The sequence below is a fragment of the Zeus faber genome (genome assembly GCF_960531495.2).
Source record: "Zeus faber genome assembly, chromosome: 18".
Taxonomy (NCBI): domain Eukaryota; kingdom Metazoa; phylum Chordata; class Actinopteri; order Zeiformes; family Zeidae; genus Zeus; species Zeus faber.
Genome location: NC_137210.1, coordinates 18,723,071 through 18,749,794, shown reverse-complemented (window position 1 = coordinate 18,749,794; position 26,724 = coordinate 18,723,071). Strand labels below are relative to the sequence as shown.

General features: G+C 40.2%; 1 protein-coding gene across 2 annotated transcripts in view; it reads right to left on the bottom strand.

Annotated features, from left to right (window-relative positions):
• The window catches only part of prpf40a (PRP40 pre-mRNA processing factor 40 homolog A), a 30,698-nt gene extending 4,801 nt beyond the window's left edge, over positions 1-25,897 (bottom strand). The window contains exons 1-17 of one of the 2 annotated variants that reach the window (XM_080019716.1): positions 25,861-25,893; positions 24,969-25,049; positions 24,722-24,865; positions 23,947-24,021; positions 22,285-22,303; positions 22,165-22,184; positions 21,972-22,013; positions 21,706-21,816; positions 20,547-20,667; positions 20,267-20,291; positions 19,788-20,003; positions 14,112-14,217; positions 11,426-11,490; positions 11,163-11,327; positions 4,235-4,343; positions 3,284-3,434; positions 2,980-3,113 (exon numbers count right to left, since the gene is read on the bottom strand). In XM_080019716.1, the coding sequence (XP_079875842.1) occupies positions 2,980-3,113; positions 3,284-3,434; positions 4,235-4,343; positions 11,163-11,327; positions 11,426-11,490; positions 14,112-14,217; positions 19,788-20,003; positions 20,267-20,291; positions 20,547-20,667; positions 21,706-21,816; positions 21,972-22,013; positions 22,165-22,184; positions 22,285-22,303; positions 23,947-24,021; positions 24,722-24,865; positions 24,969-25,049; positions 25,861-25,863 (1,587 nt within the window). In that variant the 5' untranslated portion in view covers positions 25,864-25,893. Of the gene's footprint in view, positions 1-2,979; positions 3,114-3,283; positions 3,435-4,234; positions 4,344-11,162; positions 11,328-11,425; positions 11,491-14,111; positions 14,218-19,787; positions 20,004-20,266; positions 20,292-20,546; positions 20,668-21,705; positions 21,817-21,971; positions 22,014-22,164; positions 22,185-22,284; positions 22,304-23,946; positions 24,022-24,721; positions 24,866-24,968; positions 25,050-25,860 lie in introns of both variants that reach the window. The other variant, XM_080019717.1, reaches the window with a different exon arrangement.
• Positions 25,898-26,724: the final 827 nt, after the last annotated feature.

Sequence of the window (26,724 nt, the reverse complement as noted above, 5' to 3'; positions counted from 1 at the left end):
TCTTGTTACGATTCTATAATAATGAATTTAAATATTATACATCTCTACACCATCTGACATGCATTACAAAAATATTTCAAGGAAATTTAGTCAAACACAGTAATTAAATATCTAAATTAATTAGTGATTATGGTGGTATTTAAGCGGAAAAGGCTTGCATAACTTCCTTCCCTCCATCATTAGGAGCCAAGTGATTGGCATCAGAATCTTTAATATTGATATTGAGAGAATAACATAGGCTGACTGCCATGCAATGGGGCAATCGCGACCACATTCTTCAGAACTTAGCTATGAAAGGAGTAATAGCTGTTGCTTCCTACAAACAGACTAGTCCATTTGTCGTTCAGACCACAGATGTAGAAACATAGATACAGCATTTTGCACTTTGACGTGCGTCTGCGTGGTCGCCATATAGGGGCGGTCAAGTCCCACTAGCGAACAACGTGTATTAAGATATGCAGACTTCTTTCCCAAATCGACTGTACCTCGCTTAATTCTCAACAGGTTTTAATGAAGTTTGGTTTGTTATAAACGTGAGAAACTGAACAGGACACTGGTTACTTATTGGAATTAAATTGAGTTATTGGGTGCGAATCTAATCAGCTCTATGCCAAAACAATAATCTTCTGATAAGCCACAACTTCCTCTGGGCCATGCAGGCTCCCATCTATGAATAGGCAACAAAGTGTAAATTATTTCAAATTTTAGCCTTTTTTTTTTTTTTAACCCTCGGAGCCGCAACATTGGAAGCATGTTTTATATACAGTTGTGGTCAAAAGTTTACATACCTTTGTAAAGAACATCTATTTCATGACGGTCTTGATTTTCCAATTATTTCTACAACTCCTATTTTCATGTGATGGAATGATTGGAGCACATATTTCTTTGACACAAAAAACATGAATTTTGGTTCTTTTATGAATTTATTATGGGTTTTCTGAAAATGTGATCTAACAGGTCTAATCTGATGGGTCAAAAATATAAAAATATATATACAGCAATGCTAATATTTGGTTACATGTCCCTTAGCCATTTTCACTTCAGTTAGGTGCTTTTGGTAGAAATCCACAAGCTTCTGGTTGAATCTTTGACCACTCCCAACTGACAAAATCGGTGCAGTTCAACGAAATTGGTTGGCTTTCTGACACAGACTCGTTTCTTCAGCACAGTCCACATGTTCTCAATGGGGTTTAAGTCAGGACTTTGGGAAGGCCATTCTAAAACATTAATTCTCGCCTGATTTAACCATTCCTTGACCTACATTTGATGTGTGTTTGGGGTTATTGTCCTGATGGAACACCCAACCTTATGGCGAATGATTTTAGCCATGCCATTGCCATGGCGATGTAAAACATGCTTGACTGTGGGCACCTGTGTTCCATCAGCTTGTAATTCGTCGCTGACTGGCTTTTTGGTGGTTCTTGGTTGACTCTGGACCATTATGACCCATTTCCTCTCAGCAGCAGGTGATTGCTTGCATTTTCTTCATGATCGCGGCAGTGGAAACTTAAGACTGCCATGACATGGATGTTCTTTACAAGTGTATGTAAACTTTGTACCTCAAATATAAACTGGTACTCAAATAAAAACCGGTAAACAAGGCTGAATCTGAGTCAGTGTGTGTGTGTTTTTTCTCCTCCAGTGCTACGCCACGCTCGGAGGGCACCGCGCATCCAGTGCGGTTCACGTTTTCAAATGCTGGTTCATGGTGGTTTTACTGGGTTTTTACTTTAAATCTTTTGTTTTCGTTAATTTTTACTTGTATGATACAAACATTTTAAACTTAGGGATTGGATCAGAACAGTGGATTGCGTAATGGAGAGAGAGATCTCTGGTCCACTGTGCATTCCCACAGATTATTTTAGATGCACTTATTTTTCGGAGCCGCCCAGACGGCAATTGAGGTAAATACTAGTCCCAGTCACTATTTGAGGAAATATGAGTACTGTCAATAAATAACATTGAGTTTGATTTCACTGTTTCTTATTTATATATTTTTTCCATCTTTATCTAAAGCAAAGCCACTCCCACCCCTGTCTCTATCTTTTGTTCTTGCGTCTTTTCAAGTGTATTTCTACCATACCTCCTCTTGTCAGACTTGGCCAGATCACACTAAGCCTGTGTCACTGTCTCGGTCCCTCTCGTACACCCACATGCACAGTATATGCTCACCACACAGACAATAAGAATCTCAACAGTCCTGTTTGTCCCCTCATTGTAAAAAATGGTTAATTCTAATTTGCACCTTTCCATTTAAAAGTAGCTCTCCACCGTCAGCCCAACAATCGGCAATTGTCAATATATTGGCACTGGGTGTAAAGTGCCCGCAGGGGGTGGGGCCGCTGGGGTCGAAAAAGGATTTTCAGCCAATGCAAGCATGCAAAAGTTTGTTGGAAAAAAAAATACAAAGTCCCCTATATGGGATTATCTTGTTTCGGGATTTCGTTTGCAAATTAAGTCTAGTTTATTGTAGTGGCCGGGCCGGGCAGGGCACCGGTCCGCGAATCCGAACCAGAGGAGAGTGTCCACTACCTAACACTACAGTAGAAAATGGATACTGCATGCTGCTCCTACTGTAGTGTTAGGTCGTTCACAAAGATCCGACTGAGGCGTTACTACCCGGCATGGCCCCTCCTTTAACACTATAAAAACGCAAGGTCGAAATTTGAGCAGTGATGAAATAAATTAAGCTAACAGCCTGGATCGCCGCTCTGCATCCCTGTGCCCACCCCCCACACCCACCGGCAGAATCTATCAGAGGCCGTTGTGCCCGCGATCTGGCACAGCGAGACGCAGCTGCCAATGAGGTATCTACATTTCTATATCTACGGTTCAGACCAGCCCCCCCAACTAGGCCACTATTAACAAATCGACTTTTTGTGCATCCATGTCCGTGCATGCTGGATATGGACAGAGTAGTGTTCCCGCCCTGACACTAATTTTGCTGCTGTTTGATGGGGTGCCGTGTGTTCCTCTCACCTGGAAGGCCTCTCTGTTCTTGCGCTGCCGTCTCCTCTCCCTGAGAAGAGTCTTCTGCTTCTCGTCCACCTCTTCCTTCTCCAGGGCCCGGATGTGCTCATCAAAACAAATGAGAGCGTCCTCCTTGTCCATGTCTGTGGGTGGCACACAGCCAACACAGGTTTTTCCACTGTGAACATTTATTTCACCAATGCAATGCAAATTGAGGAGGGGTGTGTGTGTGTGTGTGTGTGTGTGTGTGTGTGTGTGTGTGTGTGTGTGTGTGTGTGTGTGTGTGTGTGTGTGTGTGTGTGTGTGTCCCTACTCTGCAGCTCCTCATCCTCTGCGAAGGTGGGGTTGTCGAGTAGGTACTGCTGGGCCTCGGACCAGGTGGTGCGGTACGTCACATTGGCCATGTTGTCCAGAATGTTCTTCAGCGCCTCCCAGTTCCTCTTCCTCAGCTGCTTGGCTTGTTCCTGGGGTGTCAGGTGTGTGTGAGTTAATTCAACTAATATCTACAGAGACTGACAAATTTGGGTGCCGAATTTTAATCATTTTATAAGTGAGTGATAATTATCCTATATAATTGTAATCCATAGCCAATCTTCTCACTCATTATCACTATTTTTAACAAGAGTTAATTAATAAGCCAGGATTACACATTTTACCTGCTGGAAGTTTCTAAACATACAGATATAGGGTTACTGTACTAATGTTTTTTGTTTTTGTTTTTTTACATGAAAAGCGGCTGGCATCGGGGCAATCAGACCGCCAAGATAGTTGACAATTGCCCAAATCTTCCAAAAAATTATGGGGCCCTGCCAAGAATTCATAAAAGCAGAAACATGAGAGCATATTTAACTTTTAAGGTATATTTGAGGTGGACAGTAACTAATTACAAATATTCTCATTACAGCACTTAAGTACGTTTTCACCTGTAACGATTCTTTATTGAGTAAAACAAAAATGAAGTACTTGTATTTTTATTTGGTTTGTTTCTAACAAAGTATATTACTTGACTATTTTAAAAACATTTACAAAGTAAGTTAATGTATAATTCACTTTACAGGGACTAAGTATTTTAACATTAATTTGACCATACTCACCATGCGCACGTCAGCACCATGTGTGTAAAATATAAACATGTCACATTAATTGTGTTTGTCGAGTTTATTTACAAATGTGCTATAGCCAATGTCCACTAAAAAAGACTTTGTCCCCAAATACATGGTGTGAAAAAGTAACTGGATGTTAAACTTAAAGCCGTTAAGCTCACCTTCTCCTTCTTGGCCAAGTAGAACAGGACGTCTTCGTAGATCTCCAGTCTGTCTCGCTCTGGGACACAGCTCCACACCTCCTGCTCGTTAAACATCTGTTCTGCTTTCCTGGTTTAGAGACAGACGCACATAATATTTTTAGGAGACTGTATAGTGACATATTATCTATCCACATGAGGGCAGCATTTTATAACTTACCCCAAAACAAAGGGGTTTTTAAGCATGTATCATAGAAAGCAAGCACACTACAGCGTCTACCACCACTGAGCCGCTTCGACAGAAATAAAGTAATAAAAGGAACTTAAGGTCTCTGAGAAGTTTACTGAGGCTATAAAACATCGCTCTTTATGACCCACAAGCCCCTATCCGGGCTGGTCAGTCCAAGTTGGTCAACTGAGACGATGACACACATACACATTTAACATAACCCCCCCCACACACACACAGACACACACACACACACACACCCACCCACACACACACACCCCTGCTGTCAGTCTAGTTGCCCGTTGCGCTCCATCCCAGAATATGAACCCGGTCACCACGACAACCCCAGAGCCAAAGCCATGCGCTAAACCTGGCTGGTTGTCAAGGTCACCAGTCGATCCATGTGTGTCCTCTCTCTGTGTCAGTGACTTTCCAACTGGAAGTCCCAGCCAATGAATGCAACGTTCATACATGGCGTCTAGGATTTAAAGTTTTTACTATGTTTACTAATATACTGAAACTGCTACCATTTCTTCATTATCTACTTGGGTAATATTGTCAAAATCATATATCAATATTTTTGCTGAATATCTTAATTGTGATAATTTGATTATATGGGTAGGGATGACTATTGATGCTTTCCAAAGACATTTACACATAAAATTTCAGAAATAATCATTAGCAATGTAGCTATTATGAATAAGCATGTAGAGGCATTGATTAGTCTTTGAAGTTCAGAAAATTGCATTAATTTACTTTAATGAAGTATTAAATAAAACTATATCCAGTCCGTGACGACGAGCGCTGCACTCCGTAGACTTCTGATATTTGGTGAAGTTGTATCTCTCTTACAACTACTTTACCTTCACTCACAATCTTTTACAAAACTTAGCTTCAAAAGTTAGTCAGTTATACATTAGCCTTCGATTCCGCTTGTATCTACTTTTTAACAACTTGTTTATGTTCGGTGGTCCCGAGCCTGTGTTTGTCTCGAGTACAGACCGGCGTTTGCAGGAATCTACTTCAATCCACTGTTTCTTATCGGATATTGGATTGTTCGCACTGTTAATTTTTTTGGGACGATTGCCACCATCCAGACCGTACAGGATCTCGTCTGTTATCTATGAACATTGGACTTACTCTGCACTCCTGCAATGCATTCACCAGCTGACGGTCAGCGAGTCCATATCCTAAGCATGAAAATCCCATGTGTGCATACACTATTCCTGTCATAATCAACAATAGACATAAGCCTTGTAAACACCACGCGCCTATTTCCTGTACGATTATTACAACCCTGAAAATCGAATTATTCGAAATTATAACACCCAAACAAGTTTAAAGGGGTCAGTTGGTCATCATTCTCTGACGGTTTTCTCTCCTAATCACAGTGTTTGTAGAATACCCGCCACCTTCTACCAGATACCCACGGTATCAATTCCCTGCCGTGCCTGTAGTTCCTCTAAATTGAAACCAGGCTCTAAACAATGCGATCTTACTTAATACCAGGCAGGGAATGGGGGTGAAGGGCCTCGAGCAGCCTACTTTAATGAGAATTTGTCTAATGAATATCAGATCACTCCCCTCCAAAGCACTGTTACTTAATGATTTGATCAGAGACAAATCTCGATATGATTGGTCTAGGTGAGACTTGGTTAAAGCCAAATGATTTACCACAAAACAAAGCTTCTCCGCCAAACTATGTTAGCTCCCATGTTGCGCGTCCATCCAAGAAAGGCGTTGGCCCTTTTATCTAAATCTAACCTTAATTTCAATCCTATATTGAACAATGACTTTAAAACATCTGAGGTTCTTGTTATGCGGTCCTTAACACCACTATCCATTTACCTAGTAGTGATCTACCACCCTCCTGGCCCCTACTCGAGCTTCTTAGACAAATTTTCTGACCTTGTTCCTGACATGGCGATGCACACAGATAACATTAATTGTGAGTGACTTTAATATTCATGTCAACTTCCTGTCTGAACCCCTTAGCAGGGCGTTCCAGACAATAATAGATGCTTTTGGATTTAGGCAGCTAATACACGAACCAACCCATAACAATGGTAACACTATTGACCTTGTAGTAACCCGGGGCATTGGGATGGTAGCTCAGGAGGTAGAGCTGGTCGTCTAGTAATCTAAAGGTTGCTGGTTTGAACCCAGGCTCCTCCTGCTAGCATGCTGTAGTGTCCTTGAGCAAGACACTTAACCCCTAATTGCTCCTGATGGCTGCGTCCGTCGGTGTTTGAATAATTGTAAGTCGCTTTGGATAAAAGCGTCTGCTAAATGCAATGTAATGTAATGTAATTACCTGGGATTACCGGGATACCTCTAATATAGCGGTTCTACCCTATACCTCCGCTAGGTCTACCACTATTTCGTAAAATTTAAAATCTTAATTTACTGCCAACATTCCGAGCAGGTCAAGAGCTATTGCAGCCGTAACATTAATTCCCTAATTTCTACTGTGCTTTCTGACCAATTTCCCACAGATATTGCTTCCTTTCCATTTTACAAAGGTCCCAATGATAACAGCACAAACAAATTTCATGTGGCCCTCCATAATGCTTTGGACACAGTAACACCACTAAGAATAAAATTGGGTGTAAGGAAACCAACACCTTGGTTGACAGATGAAACCCGAGCACTTCAATCCTGCAGGAAACTTGAGTGTAAATGGCGTGCGACTAAGCTGTTCCGTCAGGCATGGGGCGATAGTTTGCTGAAATACTAATGTTCTCTTTTGTAAGAGAAAACGAGATTTCATTTCTCCAGGTTAAAATTTGAATAAATACTAAAAACATTATTTGATACGGTAGCTATGCTAACCCAACAACAACCTATTCTCAACAGCTCCCCCTGACACAGCTAATGACTTCATGCTATTCTTTACCCAGAAAATTGACTTTATTCGAGGAGAGATTAAAGACACTCGGCCTCAACCCCAATCGAATCCTTCCAACAGTGAGACAGGAACAGGCATTAAGGCAGATGGTATACAGTAGATAACCTCTCAGACCTCGATGGAGTATCTCTTGAAACGCTATCACAGTTGATAAGTGCAGCAAAACAGACAACATGCTTACTACAGCCACTCTCAAGAAAGCTTGTTAAAGAGCTATTTCCAATCTTAGGACCATCTACTCCGAACATTAACATTCTTAACATTATCTCTCTCCTCTGGCACTGTACCTACGGCTTTTAAGAGAGCCACGATTAGACCCTTACTTAAAAAACCCAACCTCGACACAGAGTCTTAGCAATTATGGGGCAGTCGCAAATCTTCCCTTCTCCAAAATTCTTGAAAAAATTGTAGCACAACAAATGACTGATCACATTTCCTCTAGCTGTCTATTTGGATTGTTCCGGTCCGGATTCGGAGCGCTCCCCTCCGCTGAGACGGCCCTCATAAAAGTGGTTAATGATCTCATCAGTAGTACTATTACTCCACCTTAGCGCTGCTTTGACACTGTTGATCATAACCTACTGCTGGATGGCCTTGACACGTGCACTGGCATTAGAGGTTTGGCGCTTTCCTGGTTTAGATCTCATCTTTCAGAGAGGTCACACCGTGTAATTCATGGCAATATGAAATCTGAGTATTGTAATGTTACTTGTGGGGTCCCACAGGGATTAGTACTTGGCCTTTGCTGTTTAGTATCTATATGCTGCCACTTGGAGATACCATATGCAAATATGACATTAGTTTTCACTGTTATGCTGATGACACCCAACTATTCATCCCCTTAGAACTAACTAACCTGAGCAACCATCGTACACTAGAGGTGTGTCTTGTTGAAATGAAACAGTGGGTGTCTTGTCATTTCTTGCTTCTGAGAAAACGGAGATGCTGGTTATTGGCCCTGCCAGAAACAAGCACCTGTTTAAGGATACTACTCGGAACTTTGATAGCCGTACTATTTTATTACTACTTTGATAGCTGAGTTACCCAAAGTAACTGTACAAAAAAACAAGGAGTTATATAGTTATATAACACTCTTTTCAGCTGCATTTTTAAATCTTCGCAATATTGTTAAGACACGGCGGATTCTATCTATTGAGTGATGCCGAGACCATAGTCCATGCATTTGTAACATCTCACATAGATTATTTTAATGTGTTGCTTTCTGGCCTTCCGATGCTAGCGTTAAAAGCCCCACTATTACAAAACGCTGCAGCGAGAACCCTGACTAGGACCAGAAAGTTTGACCATATTATCCCTATACTGGCCACCTTGCACTGGCTCCCGGTTGCACTGGCTCCCGGTTTTGCTATTTACCTATAAAATACTACACGGCCTAGCACCTTCCAATATTACTGACTTAGTGGTACCTTTTGTAGCATCTCGAGCCTTACGCTTACAACATGCTGGTTCTTTTCATGATTCAGAAAGTTAAAAACAAGTCTGAAGGCTCCAGAGCATTCTCACCTGTGGAAATCAGCGCTGCTACTTCTGCAGAAATGTTTAAATCAAGACTTGACAAATTTTTACCGTCTTGCATTTGGTTAATGTCACCCGTCCTCCTAACTTGCCTCTCATCCTGCCTTCACCCCTTAGCACTGGTAAAAGGAGTGGATTCTTCCAAATATCTGTGAGCTACTTAGGGACCAAGTTCCAGGTGGTAAGAGGGGAGAGGAGGAGTGGAGAGAAGCCTAGACAGGCGGGGGAGTGGCGTGCCGCAATCCTGGCCAGCACTCCCTGTATGCTCCGGAGGAAGAAAACAGATGTCTCACGTGTACAATTAATGGATATTATTAAGGAGCGTCACGATTCCGAATTGAAATCGAAAATCGATCGAAATGAGCGGTCGACTTCGACCTTCGAAATCACAAGCAGGTTCGCGATTCTTCCCGTATTTTTATGGGCAATATTGTCAGACCTGGATCTTCACTGCCAAGATAAAATAAATGTGATCTCTAATGTAAAGTTATCTGAAAATAAACTGCGTACTGTATTGGTGAAGAGGAGCTTTGGGGGGGAGAGGTGAACCGCAGCTGCAGCCGCAGGCGGTGGAGTTCGCAGCTCGTGCGTTCTAATAATTTAAAGAAAAAATGCAATCCAATTCAATGAAATACGATACATATTTTACATTACGTCCACTTGACTTTTCCACTTGAGGACAGAAGAGAGTACCTGCACCTTGTGAGAAGTGCCGGTAGGCGCTCCATAAAATTAGTTACGTCATGGATATGATTAGGAGTGTGAGATCAAAGATAAGATAATAACGTTAAATGTTACATGATGCTGCGATATGATGAGTAAAATTAGGAAAAAAGTCAGCTGGATTATCTGGCTCACTGAAAAGAGCCTGCTCTTACAACTCCCAAACATTTTTTATCTATGAAATGGTATGAAGTATTTTGTATATATTTGTTGCACTCCAAAAAAATAACATAATTTATAATGGTTTAATGTGACTGGACTTAAAGATACTTATTGAGAAACACATGTCTTTCTTTACAATTCAAGACTAGATAGTCTAACAATGGCATAGCCCGTAGTGCCGAGGGAAAAAAAATTAAATAAAATAAAATTATATATATATGTTTAAATTGAAAATCGAATCAAAACCTCGATAGTCAAACTGAATCATGGATTTTGCGACACCCCTAGATATTAACATCTAGTCCTACATAACAGACATCTGGAAATGAACCCACTGTGTTCTACCCCCGCACCCCCGAACTTAACAACGACCCTGTTAATTTACAATAAAATCACCAAACCTGAACGAGTGGTTTGCATACACAATTTTGTCTCTGTGTCAAAAATTAATTGGTCGACCTTTTTTAGTTGCTTTCACACATGAACTTCGGACAATGTCAGGGCTGGACATTGACCTGACATGACCTCACATGTAGCACACAACCGGAGATTGTCCGTATAGCCGCGTTTACACTGACCTGGAAATACTTTTACGTTCGGTTGAGGTGAGGGGCTGAGCCTGGGTAGACTGGGCAGGAGGCAGGACGTGACGCAATATCGCATGACATTGCAGAGTTTTACAGTACACCCAAGATGGCGGACTAGGGTACCGACTTATCAGTAATTGTGACTTTTTTTTTGCGTTGAGACTCCATGTATTTGGATGTATCCGCAATAGAGAAAAAGAGTGGAAAGGAATATAAAGGGAAGCAGCTACGCTTTGTGCACGAAGATCCACACAAAGGTAAATGACCCTTCTTCACCCTCGGCAACTGGGGTGCTGATGGTGTGAGTTTGTGAAGCCCTTTGAGACTGTATGATTTAGGGCTATACAAATAAACTTGACTGACTGACCTATCATGATATTACCAAACAAAATCCCAGATGATATCTAGTCTGATATCATGATATTATAACGACATATATATATATTGAAAGCCATGCAATGACAATATTACCTTGTAGAGGGAAAACTAAATACTTCTAAACTGATTTGAAAAATAAAACAATTAAAAAGCACAGAGTACGTATCTGGACTAATGGAGCAACCACAATGCTTCTGAAGTATCCGTATACCAAGTATCACCAGCGGCATTGTTAGTGAAGGGTCAATTGCTGTAATCAGATCGTGAAAGTCTATAACAGTTGCATGTCCAACACACCAGAGGCAACCTTTTTAAAATTACATCTGCATAATCATATTGACAATTCAGAGGGCCCAGAATCGGATGGCAAAGGGGCGTGCACACTTTCAGTTGAAGTTTCCATTCAGAGTGAGAGGCGGCACATACTTGTATCTGGTGGTTGACGTCATCTTTTCGTGGTTCTCCAAGAACCTCTGGTAGGTTTCTTTGGACTCCTTGTACTTGATCCTGGCCTCCTCCTTCTCCTCCTTCTCCGTCTGGACCTTGTAGGCATTAAACGCCTGCTTCTTCTCACTCAGTTTGGGCAGGGCGCTGGACAGAAAATAAGAATAATGTAACGATTGCAGCTCTAGAATATATATTTAAAGTGTTATGGTAGAAAAGATCAGCCGACTATCAGTGGAGCTTACCTGTAGCGAGGGTCATTGATAATCATTTTCATAGCTTGTTCCCAAGAGGAGTTTGAGGAAACACCCTGAAATCAGAGAACAACAGTACACAAAATGAGGACACAATGAGTTTTTTCCCCCCTGCTGATGCCATTAATGATTCCCCAACTTGTGGTGCCAGAGATCGAAAGCAAGTGGCGAGGCCTCGGCAGTTTTGAGACATACGTCTCCCAACAGCCAAATATCGGTAAAAAAAAACCCCCATATGTTCAAATATAATGTATGGCCTAAAACACTTGCTCTCTCTACCGTGAAAAGAAAACCACAGATTGAATCAAGATTTAATTAAGGGGATTTCTGAGGGAACAAGGTTGCGAATCACTGCCTTATGGTAGAGGTACACTGAAAGAAGAAAAGACGTAGACGCAGTGATCTGGGGTCTTGCTGTGTTCTGTGCGCAAGCCCGAGGCGAACTTTCTCTCGTTCTGAGACGTCCCCTTGTATTAACCGGTACTCAAAAAAAACCCCAAAAAACAAAACGGTAAACAAGGCCGAATCTGAGTCGGTGTGTGTGTGTGTATTTTTTCCTCCTCCAGCACTGTGCCACGTTCCAAGCGTGGTTCCTGTGCTGGTTTTATTGTGTTTTTATTCTAGATCTATCATTTTCGTTAGTTTCTACTTGTATGATAGGAAATTAATGAACCAAGGGACGTTCTGCCTTGGATCAGGACAGTGGATTGTGTAATGGAGAGAGCGCGATCTGTGGTCCACTGTGCCTCCTGTCCCAGAACAAAAAAACAATGCAAGTTTATTTTAGATGTATTTGTTTTGAGGAGCATGGCACCCAGACCGCAGTTGAGGTAAATAAAAGCCCCGGTCACTATTTGAGGAAATATGTGTACTGTCAATAAATTATATTGAGTTTGATTTCACAATTTTTAAAAAAAATTTCATCTTTAAGTAAACAAAACCACTGCCACTTTCACTAGCTGTGAATTTTGTGCTTCTTTCAGCGCAGAGTTCTTATTGAGTGCTCATTGAGTATCCTGCTGACAGTGTTCTAGGACATGTTCTCTGGTGGTTCTAACTTCTTTTGTTCTTGCATCTTTTTAAGTGTATCTCCACCTTAAGGCATTTAGTAGATCTGCAGCACATGGGTGCGACAAGAAGAGCATGTCAGCAGGAATGGGTCTGGTTGACTAGAGCTGCCATGGTTCCAAGCCAATGCAAGTTTCTTAATTACTAATAGATGCAGCGTTAAGTGGTATGTAGTGCCAATAATTCAAGAAAATGCCATAGGAGGACTTATGTAAGTACACTTCCTGCCACTTGCCTCTCAGGGAGCGACTCTTTCAGCCATTATGAAATGATTCCGCCGCGTGCATCCGTCTTGTCACTTGTCATAGTTATTCTAACTCACTGAGGCGTGCCCCCCTCCTCTCACCTTTTTAATCCTACAGAGCTCCCTTTGCTTTTGATCCAGTAACACTAATCGGGAAGACGGAGCCATTAAGATCTTGCGGAGAAATGGCAAGCGATTCTCCAGAGAGTTCCATGCAGTAAATTAAAAACAGCCTAAATATAGCAACAATGGTGGAGAGCGGTGCGGTGCTACCTCGCTAGCAAACACACAACACATCCCCGGCAACAGAACAGAGGCTTAACAATCATGCTAAGACCTCTGGGAGGGAGGAGGAGATTAGATCCAGATCAAAACACATGGGCTGCGTTGCTAAATACACATTAGCAGGTATGACTCAACGGGAGCTTAACTTGTTCATTTAAGTGCATCTAAAGCTGCAACTCTGCGACATAATTTGCGGCTTGTTCAGATACATTTTACACGATTAATGGTTTTTAATAGAGCGACTGATCTATAGATCGAGTAGAGACCCCCTACAGATGTCACTTCTTTAGGTGTCCTTCAGTAAGAATTGAGTAAAGCCAACTCTGTGGACAATTTTAGTTACTTCTTGAGTCCAACTTTTCTACTCGTTCTGACAACAAATACATGTTATGTTGGGCCATTTGCTGTTCCAAAATGTGCCTTTAGTCCTTTTCCATCAGTCTTCATATCAAACCGTGATAGCTCTCTGTAGCAGGGGTTCTCAACCTTTTTTTTTAATTTATTTTATAAACGCAGAGACACCTTACATTTACATCTGACTCAATCTCAGACATCCATATTTAAAATGATGCAATACCCCCCACCCAAAATGTATATGCACTAGCGGTCATTTTTGTCTGAATTGGCTCTATTTTCATGGTAGAGAGAGTATGGTACATTATACATTATAACATAGTCATACACTCACAATCATGTGGATTTTTTTTTTTTAACCAATCTTTCACTATTGGGAAACATATGCCCCAAATCAACACCTTGTGACACCCCTGTGCTCTCTGACGACCCCCTGGTGGGTCTGAACCAGGTTGGGAATCTCTGCTATAAACTATTATTGTCCATTTGAAGAGACTTGGCAGCAGAATCTATATGTAACTCTAAATACATTTTCATATGGAAGACTGCCACGTTGATTCCATATAAAATCATAGTTACATGGGCTGATATTTTGACTGGTAAATACCAATTAATAAAGGCAGACATTATTTGTGCGCCAGTGGCCGAGCAGCTTCCGACTCCGCTGGCATTTGACCCAGTTCACTCAAACAGTAATCCCACCCGACGTGACGGCTCAGGACTCACCTTCTCCTTCAGCAGCTCTTTAAAGGCCTGCTTGGCCTCCTCTTTGGTGTTCCACTTGTAGGTCTTCTTTACCAGTTCTGGACGCTCTTCCTTGGGAGCCTCAGAACTGAGGGCAAAAAAAAAAGGAAACTTTTTTTTAATAGACTTAGCTATATTGGAAGGCTAGGCATTAAGATGACGCTCTGTTGGAAATCAAACGGGAGCAAAATATATATAAACAGTTTACTATATAAACAGCCATTCAATGTATTTGCATCATGCATGTGCTCCTCTATCAAAATTCCTGTGTCCCCACTGTCCCGTGCCGCATCACAACGTCTCCACATTGATTTCTGTTGCTATGGGACATAATTTTGTAGAAACTGGATGTTTTTATGTAAATACTTTAATTGTAAGTAATAAATACTGCACTTCTGTAACAGGGTGACTTTCTTTTTCCAAACCAGACTTTAATACGACGCAGTTTAAAATTATTTATTTTTCATTCATAAGTTTTTTTTTTTCTTAAAAAGTTTAGTTTTTTGATTACCTGTGAACATTTATTTTGTTGATACTTTTTTTTTTTTTTTTTAAATAAGTGCACTGCAGAGACAATACAGACAATAACAGTGTTAAATAAATGTTTAAGTTCAGAAATTGTGTCTAAATTGTTGTAGTTAATCAGATGAAAAACTGAAACAAGAACATGATATCGGCATTATATATTGGCCATCCCACTCTCTAAATATCGGCATTGACACCAACCACTAAAAAAACCCATCTCGATCAACCACTAAACGTATAATTTTGTCTCCTGTACGCCATGACAAAAACATTGCGTAATCTGATTACGCTTTACAGCAACATTTTACATCACGGCGCTTTACGGTATCTGTACATGGGGCGAGTGTAAGTGTAAAAAAATGTGGATGGAGAGAACATGGCTCTTCGGGAAATTGCTCATTGGATGACTGAGGCAATCGCCTTTTAGCACATGTAGAAGACACAGGTAGCATCAGTAGTTGAAACCTAAGCTGCGCTTACCGGCGATTACCCTGACATTCACACAGAGCATGCAAAGTCTGAATTTTGAGTACAAAGAACACAATTACCAATTTTGGGGATGTAACGGAAAAGTAATATAACGAGTAGTGTAACTGTTTACTGTTGGCAGGGAGTAATAAGTAAAGTAATAATATTACTTTTTAAAAGAGTAACGAGTTATAAATTAAATTTTTTTGAGTAACACTGGATGCTGGCCATATGGCATCTGAGTAAATAATATATTGAGCATGAAAGGGTGAATCCAGTTCAAACCACTGCCTTGAATTACATGAAGTACCTCTGACTGATATTATAATACTTTGCTTTTCTGCTTAAAAATAGATCATGGTTGCACTAAATTGTGTATGATAACAGGATGCAAGCTAAGTAGTGCAACATTAAACACCACTCCAACAATCTAACTGCGTGCATGCATGTAGTCCTAGAGCTCAATTTCTCGCTCTCTTCTCCAGACACAGGATGGAAAAAATTGAATAAAATAAATGGTCAACTGGAACTTAGCTCTGTTTGTTTACTCATTGCATATACATAGGAGTAAGATTACATTTTACTTTCTAGGTTTCCACATAAACATGAAAAATAGTAGAAAATAATAATGTAGCTTAGATATAAAAGATAACCTCAGCTCTCATATCAATGCCCCGATTTCAAAGTATGCTTTAAGACATTATATAGGAACATTAAGGATTTAAGACTAAGTTGGCTCCTTTTTTTTTTTTTTTTTTACTAAGACAAATACAATTTTAAATTAATAAGTAACAGGCTGCATTCGCTTCTAGATCATAATTTAGCACGGTGCTATATTTTTGGAACCTAATGGATATAACTGGAGTTAAATCATTGATTTCATCCGTGGGTGAAAGTATTTCTATTCCTGCTGAGGTCTAACTTAAAAACCAATATTCTCTCAAGAGGATAGATAGCGTATATGCCTACATTAGCTACTTAGCCAGGTTAGATGTGTTGGACGCCTTGGCATGACCAACTCTAAGGACTACCACACGTCCCTTGTTGTCAAGCCTCATCTCTTAAAGTGTATGCCTGTTCTGTCTTCTGCACATCAATGCATTTTAGGTCCATTATGCCTTGAGTAATAATTTAATATCATGAAATATTATGATTTGCATATGTTGTCACAACCCGACCAATGACTTTGTCTGATTTAATGTGAGTAATGGCTGACGGTAAATGGAATGCATGTACTGGACGATCTACAGTTCTATGGCTTTCATGATCTATAATCAGTATTTTTCCAAGCATTTTAAATTTAAAATGAATGCATCACAATCAAATTAATTGGCCTTATCCATAAACTTTGAGCAAAACCAATTTGAGTGTTAATTAATATTTCAGCCATTTCTGCATGTGTGATATTCTACTGATATTGTAGCTTGAATAGGCAAACCAAGGATTTAAAAATATATAAGAAATGTTTGATAATCTGGCAACATTTGGTTGGTTGATATGCAGATATGCCCCCTCATGTGGCCTGAAGGTTTACTGTGGATAGAAATATATATTTTTTTAAGACTAAGGAGGAAATTCAACAATATGATCTTGGTGACCCAATTAAAAATTACTCTGACCCATCTGTGAGTCTAAACTGGGGTTGGGCGATCGTTTCTATTTTCATATCGTCAAATTGTCGCTGCTCGAGATTACCGATATGTGATCCGATCACCAGGGGGCGGCGGGACTAGGAGGCGGAGAAAGAGGGAAGAAGAAAGAGAGAGGGGGAAGTAGAACCATGTCAGTTTTAGTGTGATCATCCACTGACAAGGCCTCGACCCAGAGCAGCGGAGCCGGGGGGGGGGGGGGACAGGAGGAGTGCGAAGACGCACGCACACACACACACGGGGGGTGAAGAATTTTTTTTTTCCTCTGCAAGACGACCGGGGCATTGACGCGCCTCGCGGATTCCGAGCCCCCGAGAACGAGCATTTCTCTCCCAGACTGTGCTGCAGCGTCGCATCTCAGGGACTTTATTACCTTAATAATAACATTGTTAGTAGTAGTACTATTTATTTGTTTGCTTTTTTTTTTTTTTTAATTATCATTTTTATCATCTTGAGCCTGGCTCAGCTTCTGACACAGCTTTGATATACCGTATTTCTTCAAATATAAACCGGTAGTCAAATAAAAATCGGGCCTCAAATAAATGCCGGGGGCGTGGTCTACACGAACAAATACAAGCCTGCCTCAAATAAAGACTGGGGGGAAAAGTGATTGGCGCTGTTCCTGTGCTCCACTCCCAAACAAATATAAGCATATAAAAACATTGTGTTTTTATTATAGATTCATTTAACGTACCCAATTTTCTACTGCTGAGTAGCAGATTGCAGATCACTTCTTGGGGCCAATGCCCTGCTCTGAGCACTCTCGCTTTTCAGCACTCCAAGCAGGAACAAATAAAGCTCTTGAATCTCTTCTTGAAGTACTGCAGTCAAGGCCAACTCGGAAAACTGTAATTCCCCTGTCGGCTACTACAAATAGGACTTTTAGGGTGACTTCTAGCTCTCTCTTTATTCACTATATACATGTGTTTGCATGGCACCCAGACGGATTTTCTATTTAAAATTCACACTAAAATATGATCAAATATACTTACTAAACAGAAGGCATTCGATATAAAAGCATGCCTCTGATATAAGCCTGCTTCAAATAAAGGCCCGGTACCCTCTGAAGTTGAGATAAATACAAGTCTCGGTCACTATTTGAGGAAATACGGTGATCAAACCTTAGCTTGTGAATAAACATTTATAAAAGAGAATGAATATTTTATTTAAATGTTTAAACATCAAAAAAAACGATTTGAGGAAATGCGGTAATCAAACCTTAGTTAGTGAATAAACATTTATAAAAGAGTGTGAATATTTATTTTAAATATTTAAACATTAGAAATGCATTTAATAACAGGTCTCCAGACCTTAAAAAGGTCGCCTCCTTTTTAAGGTCTGTCTGTGCTTGGTGCGACCATATAACACATCCTGTTCCATTTTACATTATTATCTTATCTTTAATATCACAATCCAAATCATATCCATAATCTTAACTACTCTTATGGAGCGCAGAGCAAATTAAGGATTTAAAATTCACTCGTCACCCATGCTAATTAAAAGGGCACAACAGGCAGACATGCCGCTCCACCAGAAACATCTCTAATTGCACAGTAGGGTGCAGATTCTAGAGATTATTTTTATAACATCTTAGTTCTGACATTAAGTTAGGAAAAAACAATTGCGGATCAACACTTTGATAGCCGATCACAAATCGACACAAGCCTAGACGAGAGAGAGATTTTACAAATTGTAAAGAGTAAAAAAATACATGTTTTAAAACCAATATGTGGCGGTCAATGTTGATATTGTGGCAGGCCATCAGGAATAAGGAGAGAGAGAGAGAGAGAGGTTGCCACAACATGAAAACCACCTGCCTCATATTGTGTAGGTCTGACCTGCTGAGGAAAGGACTCCATAAGCCCTGAAGGTGTCCTGTGGTATCTGGCACCAAGACGTTAGAAGCAGATCCTATAAAGGGGACCTATTATTGACCTTTTCACCAAGTTAATATACGGTCCCTGAGGTGCCCAAAACATGTTTTTAAAGTTTTTTACTGAAAATACCACTCAGATTGTGCATTTGAGCCATTCTACCATGGTCCAATCTACCCTCTCTGAAAACAGGCTGTTTCAGTGGGAGTAGGTTAGCAGTGTTAGTAGGCTCATCAGAGACTCAAATGTATGTGCACAAGCCCTGAAAAATAGATTTTTGCATAATAGGTCCCCTTAAAGTCCTGTATGTTGCAAGGTAGGGCCCCAATAGATCGGGCTTGCTGTTTCAGCACATCCAACAGATGCTCGATCGGATTGAGATCTGGGGAATTTGGTGGCCAAGTCAACAGCTTGAACACTTTGTCATGTTCCTCAAACCATTCCTGAACAATTTTTGCATTGTGGCATGATACATTATACTGCCAAACTGGCCACTGCCATTAGGGAACACTGTTGCCCTGAAGGGGTGTACTTGGTCGGCAACAATGTTTAGGCAGGCGGTATCTGTCAAAGTAACATCCACACGAAAGCCAGGACCCAAGGTTTCCCAGCAGAACATTGACCAGAGCATAACACTGCCCTGCCAGCTTGCCTTTCTCCCATATTGCATCCTGAGACCATCTCTTCCCCAGGTACAACTTTTGGTTGGTACTAACCACTGCATACCAGAAACACCCCACAAGACCTGCCGTTTTGGAGATGCTCTGACCCAGTCGTCTAGCCATCACACTTTCACCCTTGTCGCTCAGATCCTTACGCTTGCTAATTTTTCTTGCTTCCAACACATCAACTTCAAGAACTGACTGTTCACTTGATGCCTAATACACCCCTCCCCTTGACAGGTGCCACTGGAAAGAGATGAGCACTGTCATTAGATTGACCTGTCAGTGGTTTTAATGTTGTGGCTGATCGGTGTATGAACTGTATATGGGAAGAGAGCCATTTCCCACAAATAGTAAACAAAGAAATTTGATTTGCATGAAAAGAAAGAAAGAAAAAACTTTTTTGCTTTGGTTTGTGGCCAACATTATTGGCCTTTTTCCCCTTGTTAGGGGCCGTGGCATCACCCGTCTCAGTATTACCTGGCTGTGGTTTCCACAGCAGCCGAGCTCTCTGAGGCAGCCACAGGTACATCTGTGGCGCTGACCTCGGCAACGTGATGCACGGCCACCTGGGGCAGTTGTTCCTCGCAGACGGTCGCCACGGTCTCCACCTCCATCATGGTTGCCATGGCGGCTACAGGATCCGCTTGCAGTGCCGGAGCCGGGGTGGTGCCGGGAGCTGCAGCCTCCGCCGTGCTGCAATCAAATCAATTATGAGTGACGGGCCCGGTCATGCTGTATGACCAGCATGTCAGTAGGAATAACAGTACGATGCCGCTGCTTGCAACGGGCCCTACATGTCAGTGTGAATATAAATAGAAAACGCATCACAGATCGCTCTTTGATCCGGGCAGAAGATATGATTGCCTTTCATCTTCTTCAAAAGATTAATGTTTTGTTGCTAATTAGTTAGCGTCTGAATCAGTGCAGGTAGAGAAACGTAAACAGGAAGCTCTTACCCATTTTCCTCTGCTTTGATCATAGCTGGAATAGACAAAAGGAGGTGGCTGTTAGGACGGCTATTTGTCATTTCAAAGCACGTTACACATGAGAGAAAAGCGTGCGGATGAATGCTGGACGGGCACATGGTATTATCGTTCTTCAATGGGGTCCCTTTTAAACTTATGAGTTGTGTTATGAGCAGCGCAGACCAACGCTGACCTCATAAACACAGCGTAATGGCGAGTATTACAATGACTTAATGCACCGCTACTATTTTCTTCTCAGTGGGCCATTTACCTTCCAGATCCTCCAGTTCTTTCGGTTTGGTCCATCTGGATTCCTTAGTCTGAGAGTTGTAGTAGTAAGGCTTCCCTGTGTCTGACTTGTACTCCTTCCAGGGACACTTGGACAGCATTTGCTGGAAGAGAAAGTCACAAGAGAAATTTCTAAATTGAAAATATTTAAAAATTACTGTAGAATTTTTTTAAGATCCCAATGGGGAAAAATCTGCAAACAAAAGAATAGGGCTGTCAGGATCATGACATTTTATTTCACGATTACTTTCCATATATAATCAATTATGCCACAGATAATTGCAATTAACACTGTAATTGTCTCTTTTTTCCATTTTATTCCACTATGTAATAATAACATAGTGAAATAATAACAATAGTGTAATAATACATACATTCCATATCCATTGCAGAAGAGCGTTTGTTCTTTTGCCATTGAACATTTGAACATAAAGATTCACGTAAATTTCCCTCAATCGAACTGATGGAAACACACATTTCACACTTAAATTTATTGCAACGAGGCCTTGCAGATCTAATATGAGCAAAGATCTAGCGACTTGGATTGCTTATTTCTCGCCTCAAATTTGTTCAAGCTGATTTTAGTGTACTGATAAGAAGAAATCTGTGAAAGTTTACAGATTAATCCAACGGAGCCAGGAGTAAAGCTCAAACGCCATTGGCTCATAGAACCCGGAACTTGTGCTCAAACCCTATTGGAAGTAGAACTAGGGGCTTGGCTGCTCAATCACAATTAAAGCTACACACACACTGAAACAGCCTGTTTTGGGACAGATAATGAAATGCATTATCTGACTGGTATTTCCAGAAAAAAAACTTCAAAAACATGTTTTGGGGACCTCAGAGACCTATATTAATAGATGTACAAAGAGTGAAATAGGTCCTTCTTTAAAATTTGGATAGAACTATGATTGTAGAATCAAATGACAATTTATTACAAAAAGTGTGTGATCAAGCGATTATCTAATAATTGTGACAACTCTAATAAGTAAGCTAAACTTAACAGCAACAGATGCTTTAGGAAGAAAAAAAAGGCATATAAAAAGCGAGTAAAGCCAAAATTGGAGAGTTAAAATTAAGAGACAGTGATGTTGATGTGTATATCTTATGAATACATGAAACATTAGTTGTTGGTTTTTTACCTCGGCAGGAGACTTTAGGTCATCTGGTTTTTCCCATGTGGACTGCTTGGTCTCTGTATTATAATAGTATGTCTTTCCGTCCAAAGACTTGTGCTCCGTCCACAGAGATTTCTAGAAAACAACAGGTCAATAAATATAACTGGATTGTTACGTTTTGAAAATCCAAACTAAATGAACTAATCTATATCTTTCGAAAAAAGTATGAAAACAACATCTTCTCTGGTATAGTCTTCCAATATTTCAACATATCTTTCTAACTTACAAACCTTTTTTGGTTGTTCTTCCTGTGGAGAGCCATTTGTGGTACCCTGAAGGACAGAATAGAACAAAAGGTGTGATTGCCTTTAATTAAATGGAAAAACAGTAATGCACACACCGGGGCTAATGATATGACTTGTGCAGAAAATCCTTCTGACCTACAATGTTACCATGTTTAAAGAAAAAATAAAAAGGACTTACAGCAGTCCCTGGTGCTGCAGCTGTGAAGATAAAGGCATAAATCAGCATAAATAAGATCATTGTGAAAAGAAATGCAGGTGGAAAGATCACTAATTGTGAATAAAATATTTAAGGTCTCACCTGGAGAATCAACACCAGGCTGTTGGGAAAAAAAAAAAAAAGTAAAATGTTAAACAAATAGAATGTTACACATTGACAAATTCTGCAGATGCTCTTCACTGCCTGTGACAAATGTCTGAATATATACTTCAAGTATTTCCAGCATCACATACAGAGGATTTATGAATCATTTTAATGTCTTGGACATGGACTGTTTCTATCGTTACGTCGCAAATCAGCGGCAGAACTGCTTTATGGCAATATTTCATGTCACGGCTTTACTTTATCTGCACATGGGAGTGAGTATAAACAAACATGGAGGAATGTGGCGCTTCGGGAAATTACTCATTGGATGGATTATTACAACATTTACCCATCCGCTACTGTGCCACAACAACATAAGGTGAGGGTGACGACCGAGCTCAACCCAATCAGCTTTTTGTTTGCTGATCAGGTTTTAGTTCAATGAATTAAAGTTTACATCTTCAATTTGGCAAATAAGTTGGATTTTTGATATACAGGTACTCCTCACTTAACAACCGAGTTCCGTTCCTAGGACCAGGTCGTTAAGCGAATTGGTACATGCAGTAAACATGCTATAATCGCTATATATATCGTTATCGAGGACCTATATCGGGATAGAAGACTGTGGCCATATCGCACAGTCCTACTCCGAACAAAAACACACTCCTTGTTAATCAGTGAACAGCTTCTGATGGTATGCGGATGCCTCCGAAAGACTTACTTCAAACAGAGACTGCGCATTTGATTAATCTAGTACCATCTACTGCTAAATTACTACTGTTTTTAAAGATTTTACCGTTTATATAAAAACAGTTTGTTGCTAACATGCATGGCCATGATGCAGATGAAGAAACATCAATGCAGGCCTTCTACAGGGAAAGGCTTGAATGCTCTAGCAAAGGCACATTTAATAACATGGAATGAGTCCAGTCATTATTCTCATCCCAAAGCCCATTCTCATGAATTATCTAAGTGATGACCGCCACGCCATGTATGCCTATTTTGGCACCTGCAGGGTCTTCTAAGGCCAAAATGTCCCTTTCAGAAAACTGTGCAGGGCAATTCAAGGGTTCACGGTCTGACAGTAAAGGCTCAGGTAATCACTCAATGTCATTAGTAAGCAGATATTCACACTTAAACCAAAGTGTTCAGTAAAAAAATCCCAAACCTTTGCAGATGTACCATCTGTTGGACAATTCTGTATACGTTACAGTGTTCCATTTAATTTTATACTAAATTATTAGACTTACAACATATGTTTCCCTATAAAAGAAAACATTTAATTTTGGCAAAATTACCATAACTCAACAAATACTTCTGATATATCCAATGGCAATTATGACATTAATAAAAAATATGGCCAACGGCTGGTATCCACCACTGATATGAAAGAGGTTTCTCACTAGTTCTACTACCAGTCCCCTTGTGGCATATTTTATTCGGAAAATAATTTTGAGAAGTACATCTCAGATTTCAGCTTTCTAGTTGGAATCAGTACGTCAGTGCCAGATATATTGAATTCACCATTTACTTTTTTATTTTTAATGATTATGAGAACTAAAGCCAAAACTTCTTTGGATAGTAATAGAAATGCTTGAACTGTCACTTGACGGATTAAAAGCTATTTTTAAAGGATGTGAAATAAGTGAGCTGAGCTACCGGTCCCGCTGGCTGCATTGCCGCAGCTGGCATGCGAGGTGGCATCATCATCATAGGTGGCATCATGCCTGGCATCTGAGAAAAAAAATACAAATAAAAAAATAATCTTCATGAAATAGTCACCCAACCCACTAATGTTCATCTCACTTGGGGTGCAGGCAGAGGTATTAATAAACCATGCAAGACGGGGTGTTTAACTAAGTGGAGGCTGGGGGGAAGGAAGGTGAGAGCAACTCCACTGAGCTGTTTTGATGGTGTGAACGGTATTAAACCACTATGCAGCCCCTCAGCACCTTGTCATGGCTGTAGAGCAGCGACACAAGAGCTCACACACACACACACACACACCTATTTATAAGCATAATGGCACCGCATATGTCATGTACTATAAGCACAGACCTATTTTACCTTGTGCTCTCGCTCAAATAATACTGTTGATGTCCTTTTTAAAATACTGGCCAATTGAGTTGTGCATTTCTAAAACTGGAATGGAGCACTGCAGGGTTTATTTTATTTGCTTGAGTTTTTACAATCAAGGTGGTATTTTACAGTTCCCTATAGAATAACAATAATATATAAAATGATGACTGATTGAACATTTCTTCTGAAAAAAATGATTTAAAAATATAGGCATATATCGTAAAAGAAGTATCCATAATATTGGGGGAATTTTGGCAGACTTTTCAGCCTGCAAAATTCAGCCCAATCTAACCCACATATTACTAAGTAGTAATTGGTGGTGCAGACTCCAAGGTTTCATAGGGTCAAACTTCACCTGTCCCATTGGCGGACCTCCCATTGGTGGCATCATACCAGGGGGCATCATACCAGGCGGCATAGGGGTCATGCTAGGAGGTCGCTGTGCCATGGGGGGCATTCCCATTGGAGGAAAATGAGGTGGGATGCCTGGCGGTCCCATCTAGCCAAAAAGATTGAGAAGTAAAATAATGACATAAGTCCAATTAGTACAGTTCAAGAGATAAATAGATCACATAGCATTGGTACAGTTAACACCAACTTACAAAAGGTGGAGGCATGCCTGAGGGTGGGACACCTGGATATGGTGGAGCCTGGCTAGGGCCATTATTAGTCTCCGATGAAGACTGTAATCAGAATCAAAATAGGGCTTTATATGCTAAGTATGCTTACACATCCTGTACAAGGACTCAGGATGTCAGTGACTCAGTTCGTACGGAACACAATAAAATGTAAAAATAAATTCCAAAAGTAAAGCACATTAGGTTCTCATTCACCCTAACTCAATTTAAATTACAGAAGTTGCTAGGTAGCTACTATGTATTTAGTTACCAAGTTGGAATTTCTAAGTATTTATTCTCAGAAAGCCAAATGAGCATTTGAACAATTTCAACAAAAATCTCAAACCCTGAAGAACGGCTGCTTACATTTGCCCCTTTAACCAAAACAATACAATACGCGAGGAAATATTGCAAGGGCAGTTCAAAGGAACTAAGTCACCACTTCAAATGTTGAATGAGTACAGGCTAACCTCTGAATTCTGATGCAGTTCATTGATTTGTGGTGGCTAGAACGTTGACGATATCCAATCAACAGTGTTTTCAGGAACATCACTTGTTTGCGATTGTCTTTGCGTTTGTGTTTTGTTTCCTATTTGTTGTTTAAGGGGACCGACTTGCTGTCCGCAAACAACGCTTTAAAAGTATCGTTTCCAGGAAGTAGACGGAGCCCCACAGTGTGTGTATGCCGCTATTTTAGCTAGATGCTACTACAGCTGGGGACCCGGGTATCCATCTCACACAATGTGACGCTGGTGAAGTTAAATCAAAGCAGCACACGTGAGTGTCTGCGACTGATATACACAGACTAAAAGTCCCTTCAACAATTATCTGCAATTGTTCATTTGTAAATAAACAATTTCGACAAATTCCGGCTTACCATGTTGACGAGAGAGCGCTGCTCGGGATCCTGGTCACTCCGCAACAAGCTGCGATCTGATTGGTTGGTTTTCGCCCGCCTACAGAGAGGTCAAAGTTGAGGGTCTCGAGAACGTCATTCTGCGTAGACCTGGGGCAGCGTGCAGGACGTTTGCCAAGCTGTGCCTGAAGCAGGTGAATGCGCTGCAATGCTTCCTGTTTGTAATTATTATTATTATTATTATAATAATAATAATAATAATAATAATAATAATAATAATAATAATAATAATAATTATTATTATTATTTTATTGTTATTATTTTATTACTATTACAATTAGATATATACAATTAATATGATTATTATTACTGTTATTATCATCATCATCATGTGTTATTGTTATAATAATAATAATAATAATAATAATAATAATAATAATAACGATAATAATGATAATAAAATAATAATAACGACAATAATAATAATAATAATAATTATTATTATTATAATTTTAATGATAATAATGATAATAATAACAATAATAATAACAATAACAATAATGATAATAAAAATGATAATAATAATAATAATGATAATTGATATAATATAATTAAATTTTACAATAATATAATATAACAAATGTAGCTGCAGGCAGCAATACACAGGGTCCTGTTTAGTCGTTTTAGGTACGTATTACAGTTTTCTCTCTGAGAACTCTCGGAGGCTGATATATGAGTCTCCATGAGTCTGTACGGTGCTGTAATGGTGATCCACTGTGTTCTCCTCTCGCTCTGGGCCGCTCCCCACCCAGGGCATCCAACTTGAATTGATGGCACGAAAGAAAACCTGTCGTGATTGATGGTCGCTCTCAATTCGGAGTGTCC